This window comes from Netta rufina (genome assembly GCF_964035555.1).
Source record: "Netta rufina genome assembly, chromosome: 6".
Taxonomy (NCBI): Eukaryota; Metazoa; Chordata; class Aves; order Anseriformes; family Anatidae; genus Netta; species Netta rufina.
In genome coordinates, this window is record NC_140129.1 from 31,411,407 (window position 1) to 31,432,662 (window position 21,256).

Sequence of the window (21,256 nt, forward strand, 5' to 3'; positions counted from 1 at the left end):
ACTCTGTTACTGAAAAACTTCCAGTCAAAATAACTACTTCTGAAACCCCTCACATGTGTTAACTGCAAATTCCAATAACTCTATTCATGTGTGATCCTCTTTTGTCTCTTCTCTCTGGAGAAGATGCTAAAAGATTCCTGGTACAGATAATATAAACTAAAGAGTTCCCAACAAATACTCCATATCAGGGTTTCAGCTTGGCTAATGTATCTGTATTCATCTAACTGGAATTAGCATGACACTGTCCAGAGGGAAAAAAAAAAAAATCATATGCCAAGTAGAGATATAGTAACTCTGTAGATGTGAAGCTACAGAAAGTCTAGTAGATGTTGCCTTGTTTCTTTCTGAAAAGAGTTTACATTAAAAGGAAGAATTTCTCTTAGTACAGTGATATCTAATTGCAATTATATTTTTGAACATGAAGTAATTTCAGTTAATCATAATTAAGTAATTGATACCACAGAGTTATGCTATTTTCATACTGTGAGACTGCTGAAGAAGTAAGCTTGGTTAAAACTGATCACCCAAGTCCAGAAGGCAGCAAAATGTCTATTACTGATGATATATATAACAAAGTAATGTTTGATTGAAGAGTAGACATGTAATAATTTACTTTGATCTAGAAGATTTTGGCCCTTTGTCTCAATGGTTTATCACATTTTCAGCTGTACAATTCTGTTCCTCAGCATCAATCTTCTGGCTCCGCATACATCAGGCCCTGATATTTTGCACTTAAATGACAGTCACTTGACTTCAACAAAATAACAAATTAAGACAACAGCATAAGATCTCTCCCAACCAGAGAATCCTGGGCTTCCTGGGATCATAACAATAGTCTATCGATCCAGTATTTGTATTTGTTATTCTTATGCCTTCTTTTTCTTTCTTTTTTATTTTTTTTTTGTCACAGGTTTTTCATTATTCTTTTACAGCTTCATACGTGATTTACAACATACACACAAGGTAGGTCACTTTGCATTTTCAATATAATGTCATTGTCAGTAGTTCTATAAATAAGGTGATGCCCGAGTATTCAAGTAAAAATGTTTAATTTTTTTTTCAAGGGAAGTTTTGGAGTTAAACCCTCCAGAAGTAGAGGATTCAGTACTACAGTATGCAGCATGGGGCATCCAAGGACAGCAACTGGTAAGCACAGTCATAAAAAATGCTACAGTGAAAGTAGTTCAATAATGTATTTGCTCCAGACAGGCTGAAGTAAAAATAAAAATTAGAAGCCTTAAAGTACAAGCAATCTTGTTGAGTGGAAGGTGTCCCTACCTATTGCAGGGAAGTTGGAATTAGGTGATCTTTAAGGTCTCTTCCAACCCAAACTCTTCTAGGATTCTGCAAAGGTAAGTTTTGTTATGTATTTCTGCTGGATGCTGGTATGGTCCTGCTGCAGATTTTAGGGGATGTTTCTATTTTTATAAAAGTCATGTAAGCATGGTTGTCTGTTTGTTGTTGTTGCTGTTTTATGTTTTTGTTGTTGTTGTTTGTTTGTTTACTTGTTCTTCCCCTAATAAACAAAGTCTTTAATTGTATGTTTATTGAAAGAGTCACATCTTCATCCAAATATAGACTCAAATAATTTTTGGAATAGCCATCTTTAAGATGTTCTTCTCTCACCTAAGAGAGAAGAAAAGTTGAAGACAAAGAGGTTTTCAAGTGCATGATCAATGAAAACTGTGGACAATAGCAAGAAGCTTAGCATCCAAAAGTGGATGCAATGAATTCAATCAGAAGTTTTTTCTTTTCAGTATGAAAATTACTGCCAAGGTCATTTGTGCTGCATTGAATTCATAATAATAAAACCAACAATGCTGTGTTTCATATGTTGTTTTCTGTCAAAAGTTTGACCATGTTTTATGAACATGAATCACACTTTATGACCAAACTCAATATGAGAAGAAAAAAAAAAAAATAGTGGTTCTAGGAACAGCATTGATTTAAAACTGACCTGTGCTGGTAGATGAATGCAAGAGAAAGACTTATAAAAGCACCAGCTCTCTGAATAAGGAATCACATATCCTTGATGCAATTTTCTAATAAGCTCATTAATGCTCACAGGCACGATCCTGGAGACTCTTTGAATGTGTGACTTGTTTATGCAGAGAGGTTGTAAGTTCAGTGTCTAGAGAATATATCCCCTTGCCTATATCATTCATCAAGATGGTGAGAACATAAAAAGTGCTTCTGGTTAGAAAGTATTCTATCAAGCAAGTGGAGGCAGGAAGGCAGAAGTAGTTGGAATATGCTTGATATGTTTTAATAATTGCCAACATTAATTTATCAGTAATGAGTGCATGGAGACAGAACTGATGGGAACAAACATGCAACTTAGTTATTAGGTGGTATTATGGAATGCAGCAACCTATGTAGGTTGTAACAGAAAGGTTTTGCAAAATTAAAAATTAAAAATAAATAAATAAATAAACCAGAATTATATATATATATATATATATTAAATTAAATTGCTGTTCATAAAACTATTCCTGTGTTGTTCCTCTAATCTAAAGTACATGCAGTGATTACTGAGAAAAGATGAGAAAAGATCTTTTTTTCTTTTTTTCCTGAAATGTATTTTAAGGTCAGGGACAGACTTAACTACCAAAAGCTTCAGAAAAATAATAAATCAGAATAATGCTGTATCTAGAATTGCCTAGTTTTAATCTAATAATCTAGCTTTACCTAGATTGCCATTCTGGAAATAGGTATGAATAATTTCAGATACAGGCAGAAGTTGCATCCTATTAAGTCTCAGAACTGAAAAAAAAAAATAAAGTAGTTAGTCTCAAATTTAAAAATGTTAGTATAATTTATACTTCAGTGAATATAATATTACTCATCTTTTTAATGTCCCTAGTAAAGTTAATGTCATGCTTTAAAAATATCTTCTCCACTGTGGGCTTTATGGTGCCATATGGTTTGCAGAATTAGGAAATAGTAACTTTGATTAAAACACGAAATCTGTGCAATCTGAATGATACCAAGTTTCGCCATAGAGATGGAAACCTGCAATGACAGCATACTTACGGTCACTTTCATAAGAATCTCTCATGAAAAGAATGTTATTTTGAAGCTATTTATATTGTAAAAGGAAGTTTCTAAAGCAGCAGAAATACATCACCAAATTACCCTCCCACTTCAGCAGGAAGCCAAAAGAATAGAAGGAGGATGAATGAACACTGTTGTGAATAATGGTTGTTGCTCCTGTCCAAAGGAACAGCTGCCTCTTTAGCAGAAACAGAACAGCAGAGATCATTCCATCAGGAAAGATTAGGCAGGGGTATGTGTGACTGAGGTCACTTCACCGTATTTGTTCTCAGTTATAAAATTTGTTATTGGAACAAACAATTTACCAGTGAGTTTTTAATAAAGGTGGTATAGGAACCAGTTGGCAGTCAAACTGGGTGAGGAGGAAGTTTCAAAGGGAAAGATGTAAAGCCTGGTAATCCAGCAGCAGCAGCTATCAGTAGCATGTATCTGAGTTGAAGGAAAGATACAGTCTTACAGATCCATATTCACCAATTTATGACAATTGGTTTACCAAACCCCTCTCTAAACAATAATTATGTGTCTTTCTCATGTAATGATGGAAATAGTAGTAATTCATAATAAATAAAACAAGCAGTGGAATTAAAAAACAGAACAATTATTAGTGTATTAACTTGAGTACTCTCCAAGAGCCATTCATTACAACTAAAGAACAGAGCAAATAAAGTGTATATATATACCAAAATTTCATCCAGAGGGGTTTATGACACATACCCGTTGGCCACTGCAGACACTAAGTATAGGTAGACCTCAAAAATGAAGAGGAATATTGCCCTTCCAGGTGCTGTGCAGAAGACAATATCAGTACTATAGCCATGACTGGTCAGCAAACTTCTCACATGAGATGTGAAACAAAAGGCACAGGTATGTCTGACTGGGTCAAAGACATTGACCAACACTATGAGTGCTTGGATGATCTATGATTAAATTTAAATGGTGTAGGATAACACATGGACTTGGATCAACCATTTTCAGTAAATTGGCTATAGTTTATTTTTTTTTCAATCTTTAGTTCTGCAGACTTAAGTTACGATATAGCCTGTGCAGAAATCCTAATCTGAATTCCTCAAATGTGGGGGAATTGGCAACAGATTCAAATAGATCATATACGCAGTGTTTGAGCAGGAAAATTCATATGAAACCAGGAAGTGCTTATTGTACAGAGGACAAATATGATGGCAGTGACATCAAGTATACATCAATACATTACAACCATGTGAAAATCAAACAGCACTCTAAATTGTCTACTCATATGAATAATTTCTAGGGTTCTCTAATGGGACTGAAAGCCACAGGTGACTGGTGAAGAACAGCAATTAGGTTTGTATCAGATATCAGATGTCTGGGTTGTCATACCACTGTTTTGAAGTTACCAGAGTGGCTGTGAGTTATTTCAGTTTCTTGCTATTTACCTAGAGTAGGGGATTCTATAAAGATTAAGAGAAAAGCTCAGAGAAACATCTGCTGTTTGAGTCATGACATTTTGGTGGTAAAATTGAAAATGTTTGCCATTTGGGAGAACAAACTTTTAGTTAATGAGTTAATGTATTTTAATGTCACATAGCTGTTATTTTTGAAGACTGTTTCCAAGGTCACACTCTTTAAAATGAAATCTTTTAACTATGTTAGATCTGTGCCAGATCTTAAATACCATTTGTGTGTGTCTTGGTATCTTAGGAAACTGTTTATATATTTGTCATATTTGCTCAGTCTGAAGTTTGATAAAAATTTTGAGAGATCAGTTGATCACCTTTTAACGTCACCTTTACAGAATCCATTACCTCAATATTAAGTATTTCCAGGGAAAATGAACCAGCATAAATAGATACTTAACTGGTTTCACCAACATTTATCTGCCTGTTGTTTGCTTAACATCATTGCATGTGTCTGAGAAAGAGATATACCAGACGTGGTAGGAAGGCCTCACCAACTAGAAGAATGGAGGTGTTGGTTTTAAAGGACCTCTGGTGTCTAAATGCCCAGTTCTCATTCATTGTTCTCTCCCTTTTGGTCTTACCTTCCCCAGTAGTTTGTAGCAAAGGTTTTCATGTTTCCATGCTGGACCTGGCTTGTACCTGACGTTATAGCAGAGACACTGAACAGCAGGAGCAGCTTTTCCTGTGTGTATCTATCCATGGAGACATATCACAGTAGAAGCCTGAATATAAAAACTGCCCACCACTGTATGAAGAGTTCTCTATGAAAGATGAAGTGTATCTTTACAACATTTCTTGCAATATGGATAGTTTTTGAATTAAAGTATGTCTTAATGAAGTGTGGTTAGAAGTTGTTAGGTTTGACATAGCTTTTTCTTAAAAGTTTTGCATAGCTTTTTCATGGCTTTTATTGCATTGAACTTATTATTGTGATATATTAAGTGGTTGTAAAGGGAACTGGAGTTATATATTTGCATGGATCGGCATAAATTATGATCAATTGATTTATTGCTGAATGTTTATGCATAAATAAACCCATATTTTAACATAGCAGAAATAAAGAAAATGCTTTAACTATCTAGAATACTTTTTTTTTTTTTAATCATTTTTTAGAAACTTGATAGTTTTTTTTTGTCAGAATTTGATGATATCAAGAAAAAAACAAACAGCATTAGTAAGTGGTAGGACTGAAGATGAGCTTTTATTATGCTTTAATGCAGCTTAGGTCATAGTTATGTAGAATTGCCTATTATCCTGTATACATAATGAACAATTTGTTGACTGCAGCTGAATTGTGGATGATTCAGGTTGCTCTCATAAATTTTTAGAAAATATTTTAAACATTATAAAAAAATAAAATTGCCCTTTTGTTAAAAAAAAAAAAAAAAGGAACAGGGTATCACAACCAACATGACACAGAAGCCAAAGCTTTTACAGAAAAACAAACAAACAAACAAAAAAAAAAACAAACAAGCAAATAAACAGAAACTCAGCAACAAAACAGAGCAAAAGCTGCTTTTGTCATCATATATAAATGTACTAGTTCAAGAACCCTCTGCTTTGTTCTCAATCACTGTTGCCCTAGCTGTTGTATGGAGGCCCATTATGCCTTCTCACCTCATGCACACTTCTTGCCCCACAAGAATGTTTGGTCTCTGTTGAATAGTCTCTATTACCATAACATTTCCTTACAGTTGCTGTCTCTTCAAAATTTATTTTTTTTGTCTGTGGTTTTTAAATACTGTTTTAGATAATAGTAGTGCATAAAAAAAAAAAAAATTGCTTTGAAGTTACGTTATTTGCTGTGTACCTAGATAAGCACAAGACTAATTTTAGTAAATTAGAGAAATTAATGCGACTGTGCTAGACATGTGCCTTGCTCAGCAGATGCTTTAAGATACATTAGTTGCTGAAAACTTCATTTGATATTTGCTCAATCAAGGTTAAAATTACAACTACTATAAGAATTTGAAAGAGACATTTATCATGAGTTTTATTTTTGCATATTTAATACTGTGGGTCCTTGGCACCCCCTCCTGGCAAAGACACTTCTGTTTGCAAATGAAGAAGAAAAGATCTAAGGGTTCATGAGCCAAGTAAAAACTTAACTAATGCTAATGAATTAAGTCCTAAATAGATATATTTAATCTGCTGTTTTTATTTTCAAGGTCTTTTCCTCTTTGGACTTGCTGTATTTTAATACAAGTAACTTAAAACCATATATGTAAATGTCAAGGCTTTATTTCATCTTTCCTTTTAATCATGTTACTAATGAGGCAAATGGCTGTAAAACTGCGACAAAAATGTCTGCTTGAATTTATTTTGAATACCAGAAATAAGCAAGAACACTTTAGTGTGACGTTAACCTCAGGTATGATTTATTTAAAATGTATGACAAGTTCCTTACAAAAAATCTATTCTTTGAAGATTTGGGAATACTCTGTGTCTATGAAGAAAGGGAATATGTATGTCTGAGCATTGCCCATGTAGTAGAGTCTTTAAGGAATTTGACCATAATTCTAGCAAATGCTGAAGTCACTTACGTCACATCTTTCTGAAGGCTAACTACTTTTTCATATAGATATTTGTATATTTATTTACACACGGTCACACATTTCCAAATGTTTCTATCCACATTTCTAGATTTCAGCTGGGAAACTTACAGTGTCTAATGCCAAGATCTGAAAAGAATGGTGAAAATATTTATGCAAAAGGACTGTTTGAATAGCAGTGTTTTCTTTTTTTTTTGTTTGTTTGTTTGTTTGTTTGTTTTACCAGCAGTTAAAATTAGATTGTGTATTATTTTGCAAGACTGAGCATTCTTTTTTTTGTTGTTGTTCAAAGATGAAATTGATATAAATGTTCAGATCCTGTTATGAATTGATGGGAAACTCGCTTACTAGCATACTAACAAAAGCTGTGTGCTGCTTCATGTTTTGATACCAGAACTGTTTTTATTTATCAAGGTCACTGGTGAGCAGAAGCAATACAATATTTCTCTTCACATAAGAATTAGTTACCTGATACTCTTGAGTGAAACTATATTCTTCAGAATTCGCTACTACACATTGTATTTCCTCTTGAAATTCTCAAACCACCATTGTAAAATATAATTGTTTCTTTGCATTTCCATCTAAATTATTTAATTCAAACTATTCTTCAAATAATGATAATAGTAAAAAAGAATGATTATTTTCTCCGAAGTTATTATATGGAACAAATTTCCATTTTCAATTATTAATTTCTAGGTGCCCACTTCACTTATTTAATGCCTATCCTCTCCTTCAACTTTGTCTGTTTCTAAGTGAAGTGAGCTCCTAGAAACTAATAATTAGACAAAGTTGAAGGAGAGGATAAGCATTAAATGCACATTTACAACATCTGTTTTCAAAAGTGATACTCAATATGAAAGTATTTTTCTGCATCTTATAAAAGGGAAATACACAATGCAAGCAGTTTTGGAAAACAGGGATGAATACCTTTTTGTATATCAAGGTTGAGTGTATTCAGTAAAGGTTTTGTGAGCTCTATATAACATAAACAAGTTCATCTATATGAACAAGTTGAAGCAAGGCTAAGTTGAGCATAGAAGTTATTTCATCATTTAATTGCTTAGTGATATGCAATGAATGTGTCCTGGTATTAAAGTTATCTTTAAAATTTTAAGTATTAAAGGTTAGGTATTTCTAGCCCTCTGTGAGAATAGCTGCTTGACTGCATCTGAAAGATGCATCTTGCTAGAAAGCTAATTAATTTTTCACATTTTGTATATATATATTTACACACAGTCACACAAACATGCATACAGATAGGCTTAGGTGTAAATGTTTGATAAGGGCAATCACCAGGATTTTTCTTTGTAGCAGCCTGCAGGGAGCAATGAAAGTACAAATACGCCCCTCTCATCTAGACTATCATGTTGTTCAACATGTGTATGTGTAACAAAGCATAACTGAATATTCACACTTTCATCTGTTAGCTAATATTAACTGCAAGTCCAATGGCTCATAAAATAAGACTGCTGTGCTTCTTGTGTGAAAATTGCATAGCTTTTGATAATGCAGAAACAGAAGTCTAAAATTTTTTAGAAACTATGAAAACTAAATATACAGTCAGTGAGAAGAGAGATCAAAATCTGAACCTTTTGCTAAATCAGAATTGGGAAAGACTAGGTACCAGGATGGATTATGGACTGTATTTTCACATAACTCTGAAATCCTGCCCAAAAGCATTGCAGACAAACATATATCCATGGATCATCTGTTATAATCCTTTAGTCACTTCATATTTTCGTATGTACTATCAAAAAAAAAAAAAAAAATATATATATATATACAACAAAACGCTAGAAAATTTGCATGTATTCATCTAGGAATATCATTTTAAAGTGTTGCACTTTAATTTCTAGTTTTAAATAACCTAAATGTTACAGCAGGTGAGTATCTTTTAGTAATATAATACAAATGTTGGTTTTATCTGTGAGATTAAAAATAAATAATAAATATCATATTCTCTATTACCTCCTTACCACAAAGGGAAAAAGAAGGGAAAGCTTGACTATGGTGAAGTGCCAAAATCTCAGAACACAAGAGTTTGAAGAACTCTAATACATTTGGGGTTCAAGTTCTAAGCCAGAGATTGTTTTTAGATGACAGTGAATGTGAATCTAATTTACCTTTTGTAAAATTTTTGCAGAAGACTTGCAAAAGACTTCTGAGTCTCTGTGATGGTACCAGTCTCTTCAGAGTTCAGCTAAATGGGTAAAAGCAACTTAGCAGCAAAATTTGCTGGACTCTTGCTGCATGTTGTGGTTCCTCAGACTCTTGTATGTATATGTTCTTTTTCTATTTGTTTTATCGTGACATTTATTTTATCATTTGGCATGTTGTGTCCTGCAAAAATATAGACACATTTTTCTCAGTCAGAGTGACATCGAATTCCCTCTTTGGAAGGGTTAAGTCTCACTTTTGCCCTATGATGTTTTTCTTTGAAAGCTAGATATGTTTTTCCAGTGGTCAAGATATGACATCTTGGTTCTGTTCGGATCAGTCCTTTTTTATGTCAGTCAACCAGGATTTTACCCATTGTGTGTGGGTGATGTCCTTTTGACAGTCCTTTTAGTCCTTTTTGAAAATAAGCAGCTTTTGTTGTTGTTGTAGTAATTTTATAATTCATGGTTGATGATATCAAGACTCCCTGTTAAATCTATATCTGTAAGTTAGCTGTGAGGAGCTAACTTACCATTGCCACCAACCCATAGAAATAGAAAAGTGTTGTGTGGAACGAAAGCAACATTTATTTATTTTATGTTGCTTCACAGACTATGGAATGTCCCAAACAGAAATGATGTTATAAGAATTAGTCAGAATTTTCTCATCTCTATTTGTCTTGTGAGATAATAGGTTTTTGTTGTTTGTTTTGTTATTGGTAGTTTATTTTTTTCTAGGAAAAAATGGCTTTCTTGCATTGAATGCCCTGCCTGTGGGAAGTAGTAATTGGGTCTGGAGTCTGCAAGTAGATGTCCCGCACAGGTAGATGTAGATATATATTGGCCCCTCCTAGAGAAACGTGGCAACTTGAACAGTTTGCATAGCACATTACCACACAAGATAGTCTGGGTCAGCCGTAGTAGTAGAAATGACAAAGTTTTGTGTTAGACCCTGCCTGGATTTCTCATGTACAAGATGCTCAGAGGTGTCTTGGTCTGCTTCAGCTTTTGAATAATGTACAAAGTTCACAGGGATTGCTTACCACCACAAGAATAGTAGAAAATGCAAATACAATCACCCTGCCACACTTACTTGCACAGCATATTCAATTCTGTCTTTTTTGACTTTGGTCCTTGGTTTTAGGTTGTTTATTCATATGTTTTGTCAAATAAAACAGAGAACATTCCTCCTCTGGCATGAAGTCTAGACAGCTATGTTAATACTTCTCCCAGTACTGTTCTTTTTGTTTTGGAGTAACTAGGTAAATTTTTTTCATTTCTGATTCTGTTATGGATTGATCAGTAAAGGCATAACTGAAGACTTAAAGAGATGAGTCAAAATAACAGAGATAACAGAGATCATATTAAAAAAAAAAAAAATGGTAATGACAGATTATGATTTTATTGTAAGTCCTCAGGAGCAGCCCAGTGACATCTCTGTCCACGCTCCTCCATGTTGGTTTATTACTCAGAAGTTCTCAGTAAATATGAGCAACAAGGAGTGTGAGTTCCTGAGCATGCATGGTTTATAAATAAGTCTGTTATATTCATTAATTACACAGACAAAGACCAAAGGGCTAAGCAGACCAATCTCTCAAACACATTTGCAGTCAGCGTAGTTCTCAAGACAGCTCCATGGGGAGGAAGCAGACCATCAGTTTGGGGCAAGGCGGTGTTACTGTAATGTTCTGTGCAATCAAAAATATTTTTAAAATAGTTTTTTTTGGTGTAGGTCCTAGGTTAGATATTGTATGTGAAATTATTTATGTAATTTAGAGCACAGTGTTTGCACTCATGAATAAATTATCATGGGATTAGTCAGGGTGTGAATTTAGTGGACATCATGCTCCAGTATCATTGGAAAGGCAATATAGTTAACATGTCTCAAAACAAAACAGGGCAATGCTTTCTCATTTTTATTGGAAAACAAGGACATAAACATCAGAATTATCATGGAGTTACTAATGTCCTCTGAATTCAAGCCCTGGTTCATTCCATGACAGTAGTAACTAATCTTGTAGCTATATTATGAGTGCATCCTTGCTATTGTTTATAGTAGATTTATTTAGATAGTTTATAACAATTAAATATAATAGCCTTGTAGATTGTTTGCAGTTGTTCAGAAATGATTGTGCTAACATACTACTGTAATGCAGTGGCATTAATCTAGACAGCAGAAAAGTTCTGCTTCAGTGTTCAGTGTTCTGCCATGCAGCTTGATGATTACAAAAATAAAACAACATATTGCAAGTGACAAAAAAAGGAAAAAAAAAAAAAAAGAAAAAAAAAGATTGCATACGACATTGGGTTGTACATGTTTTGAGGTCTTCGTGTTCCATACTGATCAACAGCCACTGCCTATCTGCCTTGATTACAACAAAATCAAAAGGTTTGAAAGCTTCCCCTGAGAAAATTCCTGCCTAGGTCAATCATAATCTTAGAAAATTGGTACCTTTAAGACAGAATATAGTTATTATTGCTTACAATTATAATCATTTTGCTATTAACTATTATTTGTTTTCTGCCTCATTTGCAATGCATCTGATGATTTCGAAACATATCATATGAGGGTAGATTTTTACCTACTGCTACACTTTTCTTAGCTGATTGTACCTCCTGTGCCTTGTATGTATATAATTTAATGGTTCATAGTGCACATGGAACAGTGGAGTAAGAGTTGAAGCAAGTCAGAGCTGAACTGCTTGGAAAATTTTATTGGTATAGATTGTCCTGCAAAAAAATAAAATCTTCAGAGGGGAGATCAGAGCTATTCTGCACTACTGGAAGTGTTCAAAGCATCTGTACTGCAAAATGTACAGATATAATCAGACATTATAGCCTGCAATCCCTATTCATGGGAGCTCACAATCTAAATAGGCTAAAATGTAGGGAAAAGAGATATAACATAAAGATGTTTTGCAATAAATTTCCATAAAAATTTCCCTGAAATTGTCCAGTAATATATGTGATCTGGATGGAAATTTGTAAGTTGTTGAAAGGATATGGCAAAAAGTCTGTATAACAGTAACTAAGTCACTAGTGAATAGTCTAACCATCTAAAATTCACACTTATTGGCTTTATAAGCCAATTTCCTTTTTTTATATTATCCAAAATATGGTAATTCTCTTTGGTTCTGTTTTGGGTAACAGTCCTACTTTGAATTTTATTTACTTCTCAAATAAATGTGTGTAAGTGTGTTTGAATTAATTTCCATTGAGCTTCTTACACAGTTTAATACCATGGATAAGAATGGTAGCTACTAACATTTTACCTTGGTACTTTTCCAACATGTGCAAAATATGACTGGAAATCTTTTTTTTTTTTTTTTTTTTTTAATTTTTATTTTTAAAAAATGTAATTTTGTATACACTGGAACCCAATTTCACATGTATGGAAAGGTAAATCAACACCTAAGTTGCTCAAACCAAGTATACCCATGTATAGAGTATTGTCTTAGGCAGAGTGGTGGTGTGTCTATCATGCTTACCATGCCAGTAACCCATGAGCGGTTTTAATCACCTCTGTGCCACCACTTTAATCAGTAAAGTTATGTTGAGGATTGGAACTATTCAAGTCTCAAACTGTAGGAAGAAACAAGCTAAATGGCATCATAACACCAGATTATCACAGAAAACAGGAAAAGCCTCTCCTTTCCTGCTACAAAATAGAGACCTGAAGTGTTTCTGTGGCTCACTGCACTATTGCTCTTGGCTGTAGAGGAGCTTTGATATGGACCAAAAAGTTTGGATTGCCACCATGGAGCTTCTAACTGGGTATAAGAAACAACTCTTCCTATAAGTTTCTATATGACCAATTCTTCTGGATGATTTTGGAAAGTATTTTCTTACCAAAATGAACTTTCTCTTGTGAGTGGAAAAATGAAAATAGCAGTTATGCTATTGTTGCATTAACACACAGAACATAATCTTAAATACACCTTGTTCTTGAGTCGAAAGCTGTTTCAACTAAATGAGATTTTGCCAAGGGAAAAGGGCAGAAAGGGGTACTCATGTCCCATAATGGTGGGTATAAGAATGGCAATCTCAATTTAAGTCTGTAAGTCCCAGGGGTAAGTGAAATCATAGATAGCAAGAAAACATTCGTTTGTTCAGTTTGGACTTGAATAAGGGAACAGACATTACACTGTGACTAAAAATAACACAACCAGTGTCTCTGTTAGAAAAAAAAAAATGCATCAGGACTTTGGAGGATGTTAAACAGTAGAGATGCCAAGCCAGGTCTTTATCTACAACAATAATTCAGTGGCAGCTGCTTTGCAGTATATTTTTTAATCGGTAAAAATGTATTGTAAGTTTCTGAAGTGGAGCTATTTAGTTGATTTTTCAGATCTGTGAACCCAAAAGTGATAACAAATATGTTAGGGAATTAAATGAAAATCAAACTTTCTATCTTGACAAGTGTTGAAAAACTGCAACCAAATGCATTCTGTGTGGATGCAAGTTTGATTTCAATTTCTTCCTGTCCCAAGCTAGTTCAAATATTATTTACTTATCAAAGGCATTTGAATGATATGTATTTCCCATAATTGCAGGCAAAACAACTGTAGGAACTGAACCACATTTATGTGGGTGTGTGTAAAAATTACATTAAAAAAATCATTTTAAATGAATGATTTTATATAAGATACCACTTATTTATTTGTTAATTTAAGATCACTTGCTTGTTTTCAACTTTGTGTATGGGGCAGTGTGTTCAGGAAACTCTTTGTGTGTGTGCACGTGTGTGTGTATATTTATGTGTGTGTGTATATATATATATATATCTCCACGGTCATGTGGTATGAAGACTGCCAAACAGTTTTGATTGATCTATTTAGCTTTAAGCTAATTTCTCCTCATAACATTTATGTATGAGTACACACTGTACTGATCTTTGACTGAAGGTTATAACCGCTTGTTAACTGCTGTTTAAATTGACTATATCAAAGCCATTTAATCTGTGCTTGCAGATTGCACTCCTTTAGCTGTGTCCTATATACCAAAACAAGTTATTGTCATTTCCCCATTGCTGTGTGTTTTGTCTCACTGCATGTTCCAGCATAAACTCAGGACGAGGAGAAATACAGCTGCTGTCTGTGGTTTGGGACCTTCTGGCTCTTCCCAGTATGTGGTTGAACTGCGAAACAGTTAGTGCTGTGCCAACTTAGTACTGCCTGGAATTGGAGAAGTCATGGTTTGATCTCTGAAGAGCAAACCAAAGTAAAAACAAAATTGCTGATCAATTAAGAAAGTAACTTTTTGACTTTTTTTTTCTGTATAGTGTATAGGTGATATTATTTGTATTAAGAGTTATTAGCAAGAAAGCACATTTCATCTAGAAATTTTATTGATTAACTAAGGAGAGTTGTATTTGGCCATGGTTAATGTGTGGTAAGACAGGAGACAGAACAAATGGTGAGAGGCAAGCCCAGATGGAAAAACATCTTGAAGCTTTTGAAGAATTAATTATGCAACTAATTAGCTGGCAATCTCACAAGAAGAAGGAATTGAAGAGGTCTGATAGATTGTATGCTGAGATGTAGCTATCAGCTGTGATTATGGTGGAGTCATTTGGTTAGCCAGACTACCTACAGGAATCCTTAGGACCATATTTGTTACTGTGTCAGTAAAAACACCCTTTTGCAAAGAGCAAAAAGTGCAATTGAGTCATCTGTTGTGTAGAGTGTTGGGCTCTGAAGACACTTGTTGTAGTCCAAAGACTGATGAACTATATTTCCTTACCAAGGTCACACAGGAATATGTCTGCCTGACAATGCTTTAGGTCTTTCTTCTGCTTCATTTGTTTGTTATTAGTGACTTCAACTATCATTTCACATCAGGTAATGTAGAAACATTAGATTGGGGATGTGCAAACTTGCATCCTGTAGGTCAGCTGTACTTTGTCCTGACTTGTAGACAGTGGCCACACCACACTAAGGTGTGACACAGGCCAAGGCCATGGATGTACAGAGTTGGGAAGAGTTGTTGCAGCTTGTGTGAAGCGTGTCATGGATGAGTATAGTTGCTTCTAGACCCAAGATGGGTCCCTTTTGAATTGGGTAACAGCAATGAAAATACATTATACCCATAAGGTTAATGTCTGTGTAATCTATTTTAAGAAGCTCTTGCATGGCAAGCTACCTTATCATGTTTATATACAATAAGTTTATCATTGCATGTGTTAAAGAAAGGACTAATGCTGGGTTGTTAGGTCTACCTCCTTAACCTCAATTTTGAGAGCCATTTTTCCTCTGCTAGTTCAGTAGCTTTTCTCTGCGAGCAAGACTAATGCCTGATTCCAGGGAAGGAGATAAGTTTTGTCAGCCAGGGCTGCAGCTCTGAGATATGTTTCTCTTCCAACGTGAAGAAAATGGCTTTTGCTTTTAACTATGAATCTGAACTTTGGTGTCTGGATGAATTTCTAGGACACATGCAAGTACCCTAGAGTGACTCTGTCTCAGCTGCCAGGGCTAACTATCTCCTGGCAGCTTTTGGTGGAGGAGCTGCTCCCCCTTGCAGAGCTCAAAGCCTTGCTCCACTCACTGCTTTTGTGCAGGGTAAGTGATTGCACAGCAGCTTCCACAAAGCTCTGGGCAAGCTGCTGCTGAAGCCCAACTGCTGAGTGAAAAGCTTGTCCTGCCACTGATATGCTACTGTAGAGTCAGGGGAGTGTGGATAAGCCTGTGCAGAAAGCTTCAATGGAGCACCTAATGAGAAAAGTGCTTTTTTTTTTTTTTTTTTTTTTTTTTTTTTTTTTTTTAATGTAATTTACCAGCTTTTCTCTGCCTGTAGTGTTTGAAACGATTAGACACACAGGGGTCTCTCCAGCTATTGGCACTGGGTTTGCCATTCAACTGGGTGATTGGATCTCCCTGTTTTCACAGCTGTCTGCCATCTGGAACTAGCTGCTTGGACTGGGTGCTCCACTTAAGACCTCAGCCTGAAATAAAATCACACACTTGTGAAACATGTGGCAAACAGCAAATAACTGTGTTTGAATAAATTAATTTAGATGAAGGTTTATGAAAGAATAGTTTAGAGACTGTCAAATGTGGAAGAAAGGGAAGGATTAATACCATAGGTAGAACATCAAAGTAAACAGAGCCTCTAATTCTTCACAGTCAGTAGAAATAAATATGATAATTATCAAGAATTAATCTCTCACTAATCCAAAATATTTTTGCAGATGTTTTTCATTAATTGGAAAATAGTTATTGAAATAAATATAGAAATGCTGGTTTTAATTTTATTTATTTATTTATTTGAGATTAATGTGATTAGCTATGACAAATCTCTAAGAAAACAAGGTCCTGTGATTTTGAAGACCATAAGTTTTTTTATATTTATTCCCATTTACAGCATTATTAGTTGAGGGCTGTAAATAAAAAATAAATTGAAATCATTTAAAAATATTTGGGAAGTAGTTGGTGAAGAGAGGAGGTTTAAAAAAAAAAAAAAAAAAAAAAAAAAAAGGTGTGATAATAATTTCTGTCTAAGATAGCATAGCCTGGTTCCACTTTGTGCCTTTTTCAATTTATTTTCTTATCGTCATGCCTAAAAGCTGTGAAAGCATTTTGGGCACAAAGCCACTGATGTATTCATGAGAGTACCTGTCGGGTACACACTTAGCAACTCCTCCTTTTAGTAATGTTGGAAGATTCAGTAGTTCCAGTCAACATTTTAGCACTTATGATGTAGTAATTAGACTCAAGTGTATACTAAGAAAAGCCATTTTACTTTTACTTGCTCCTAGATCTGACTGGAGATGGCCTAAAAAGGGAAATTTTTGGTTTGGGACATTGCTCAAAACACTGTGTACAAAGTGACGAAGTACGTGAAGTTCCTAGCCTTGAAACATTTGGGCACATGGTTAGTTTTACTTCCTGGAGTCAGGATATTAGGCACATGTATTTGCAAGATTCTGGTCCAAGAATATAGGTAGATATATATAGTTTGATCATGAAGTCTTATCACAGTGTTGTGACTTGCTGTGTACATTGCAATATTTGAGAATTTAAATCTCTCTTGTAGGACAAGTACTAGTTTCAGTTCTTTTCCAGCTTGTTGCTTTCTCCTTCACTCAATTTTAACAACTGAACTTGGGGAAAATGCCTCATAAATTCAAGCTCCTGTATATTGCCATACTGCAACTAATCAGCAGCCACAGCTGCCTCCTAAAAATTTACACCTAGTCTTTGTGCTTTGAAGGAAAAGCTTGAAAACATTCTAATGCAGCATAAAGTAGAGCTGTAAGGAGTTTTCTACAGATGTTTTCACCAGAAAGTATTGAGTTTAAATTGAGAAAGAAAGAATTAAGAAAGTAAGAAGTCATTGAGGAGTCTAAAATGTATGAAATAAAAACAAACAAACAAAAACTTAGGTGTTTTAAGGGCAGGGGAGAGTTTGACAAATGCTGTTTAAAGACTTCCTTTTCTTCCAGGCTCTAATGTAGATTTTTTTGCACAATTCAGATGATGAATATTTCCATTTCTACTCTTATTTTTTGTAACCAGGACAATCAACATAAAATAAAATCAGTGACCTGTTAAAGCCATAACTGTTATACACTTGCTTCTCTTTGTGGCTGCTTCAGAAGGACACAAATCCAAGATGCCTGTCTGCTGGTCAGCATTGGGAGTTCAAGCAAGATTTGTTCATGTCTTATGAACAAAATTAATTTTAAGTAGTGATACATTACAATTTCAGTGTTTCTAGAGTTGTATATGACATACCATATAAATATGGTTGGACTCAATTGTCATTGTGGATCCCCTCTAACTTGGATATATTATGAATTATACTTGGAATTACCATACAAAAGTAATACCCAATAAGTTTGCCTTTTCACAGTGTCTTAGTTGGCTGCATTGCTCTGGCAGTGCAGTAAAATGGGGGATTGGTTTTCATGGCTACGCAAAACGTCTTCAGTGTTTGTTCTTAATGAATCCATAGCTTGAATTTGCAGACAGCAAAGCAAAGAGCCTTGCAGGCCACTACTAGTATTCTTCGCTGTAATGTTGTCACTCCTATTACAAATCCACTGCATGTTTTGCTGTACTAGCACAAACTGACAATTTAAGTCTGAGTCCTTACTTCCAAGTGGTAAAGGATATAAATAATTACAGATGTAATTATTTAGTGCTTTGACATGGTCAGGAATGGAGGCAAATCCGGGCCTGACTTCAGGGGTTAGTCAGTGCTTTTGTAGGCTATGCGAATGCAGCCATTCCTACCAGTACAAGTTGTACAATTTGTAGGCTTAGGTGGAAAAGGGCACCTCCTGAAATATAACAAATACTCAAATTACAGGTGAGATTGACTACCCATAATGGTGAGTCTTTCTAAGATGTTTTTACAGCCTCAAGCATGGGCATATGGATCTTTCAAAATGCTGCAGGCAGTGCAGAATTATACTTTCCAGTGCACCAACCCTAAATCATTGATATGGATTTACATGATGTTTAGTTATGTAGAAGTTGTATTTCATAAAATGTTTTGCAAAGGGAATATAAATTCATCATTTTTAATGTAAAATGCAAGTAATCCATGAGCTCGAGGATTGCTAGGGAGAGAACTGCTGGAGGGCTTTGGAGTTTCTGAAAAACTTTAAAATGTTCTAATCCATATGTTTAAGAAAAAAAAAAAAAAAGTTCTTTGGGCTAGCTTTCAAAATTAAAGGAACATGTTCTACAAGTGATGGGGAGAGATGGGAAATTTTGGGTGACAGAGTTGACTAAGAGGATTATGGGGATATTCAAAGAGTGGCTGAGAATTGGTTTGGGATGGAGACAGAGTCATTTTATGAAATGAGTGGGAAATAAAGACGAGGAAGCTGGCAATCATGAAATGTTTCAAATGTAATTAGCAATGCCTGCTAACTAGCAATAACAGGATTAAAACCTTTACATGGTTCAGTCATAAAGCAAGTAGTTCTTAATCCTGTACTTTGACTGACAATGATGGCTTTAAATGAAAGTTTTTCAATGCAGAGACTAGATGCTACAGGTATGTTCACCACTAAAAATATAAATGGCCTGAAAAGGGAGGGGGGGGGCGAGGATTTCATTTTTTTTTTTTTTTAAGATTTTTTTTAAGATAATTTTATTATTTTAATAAAGAATTATAATTCTGATCTTCAAAAATTGATTATATTGAGCTCACTAGTTAAAGAAGCTGAAATAAAATAGAATCATTTGATCAGGTCAGCTTTTTTGTAATCTTCTGAAAATAATTGCTTATATAAGAAGAGATAGTGAACTGTAAGAAATCACTCCTTACTGAGCAGTGGCCAGTATAGTGGTTTCTATTACCCACACTACCTGTAATTTAGTCTGATATGAATATTTTTAGTTCACTTAAATAGCAGGTGCTTGGCTAAATTATTTTATTTTCAGGGGCTAAGCAATTAATCATGCCTTGTTATTACTTGTATTTGTTCCTTTTATCTCAGGAAAACAAAACAAAATATTTTTACTGTGGAAATATACAATGACAAGAAGTATTTGTCAATATTATTACAGAAGTCTGTTATTTCCAGAGTTCTCTAATCCTTGTTTTCTCTTGGCAATAATGCGGCATCATATGTCAACTATTTTTACTTTGGTTTTGAACTCACTGCAGAGTTTTGAATTTCTGACAAAAAATCATCCCAAGTCACCCTTGATTCACAGGAATCTTGAAAATCATTGCATTGCTCATGGGATGAAAAAAAAATCAGCTTTCTGTCCGTATGCCAGGAATCATGAAGTGGCTACTATTGAATATCAAGAAATGCCATTAGTTTGGGGACTCAAATGGAAATCTATTTCAGGTGGTAATTTAGAAGAGGAGAGAGTAGCAGTAATAACGATAATAATACTTAATTCTCTGGTTAGTGTTTTACTACACACTACACTTGATTTCCCATAAGTCATTTATCATTGAAGTATGAGAGGATAATAAATGACTAGGCTTTTAAAATTTCTTTGGTGTAAGAAAGTTTAATTAATATTAGCTGTCCCTGAGATTCCATATGTCAGCATAAGTTCATGAAATCATGGTACAAGAATTTTGTACTATGTGTTGTTTCTCTTGTGCTGCTAGCTGAATTTTCTAAGCGTGAATCAGGTTTGGTGTGTAATATGGGTATTAGGTTGGCTATGATTAAGCTCTGCATTTGTGGCCATTGCAATTTCACAGTAAATAAAAAAAAAAGCAGCCCTGATGTGGTTATAGCTGAAAGAAGAATCTAGTCAAAGGCCTTGGCAACACTCACAAAATCAGGAAACTGAGGAATCAAAAGGTTTGCTAGCTGATAGTAGAAAGGTGGTGATATAGCTGAGTGTGCAATTCACCTGAGTGTGCAGAATTACCATGTAATAAACCGTCCTTCATCACTGCATTATTAGTTTTGAGAAAATCATTGACTTTTTTTGTCATCCTTATATTCCTTCCTAGTCATACCTTCTCTTTATATTTCTCTTATTTCAATTCATTGTGGAGCTTAGAGCTTAGTCTCAAAAAATGAGTAAACTTGAAACCCACTTTAGTAGGGGAAGGCTGAGAAAGAGGTGAGAGACAAGGCTGAGAAATATCAGTGGATGTTTCAGAGGAAAGGACATCTGTTCTGTCACTTGAAGGAAAAAGAGAAGTCTGCACTTCAAAGTAAAGTGCATTTTTGTAGCACAATTGAAGTAAAACTTTTGTGTATCACAATCAGAAGTTGTGTCAGGAAGTTGAGAGAAGTTAACAGCAGTGTGCAATTTACTTTTGATTTTTTCAGTAAGTTTCCACACCGTGATCTGGTGCAACTTAACATTTATGATGTATGTACTGTGCTGCATCTACTTGCAGAACTGTGTCTAATTTCATGGCTAGAAAGACAGAAGATTTTATTAGATAAATTAGAATTAATGGAAAATTTTTATTCAACTGTTATAAAACTTGCCTCCTGTATGATTCTGAGGAATGTAATAATGTTTCTTAAAGTTAATAAAAACATCTTAACTGGGAAAATAATTTCAAAGGAAGAATTTGGCCTGGCATAACTATTAAAAGTTTGCTTAGTTTGTCCAAATTG

The 21,256-nt window shown here is 34.6% G+C and overlaps 1 protein-coding gene across 3 annotated transcripts in view; it reads left to right on the forward strand.

Moving 5' to 3' along the window:
- The window catches only part of DPP10 (dipeptidyl peptidase like 10), a gene marked incomplete at both ends in the record, with an annotated part of 475,742 nt that overhangs the window by 409,186 nt on the left and 45,300 nt on the right, over positions 1 to 21,256 (forward strand). For all 3 annotated transcript variants that reach the window (XM_084288828.1, XM_084288829.1, XM_084288827.1), the window contains 2 exons: positions 911 to 963; positions 1,065 to 1,146. In XM_084288828.1, coding sequence (XP_084144954.1) covers positions 911 to 963; positions 1,065 to 1,146 — 135 coding nt within the window. The remainder of the gene's footprint in view (positions 1 to 910; positions 964 to 1,064; positions 1,147 to 21,256) is intronic.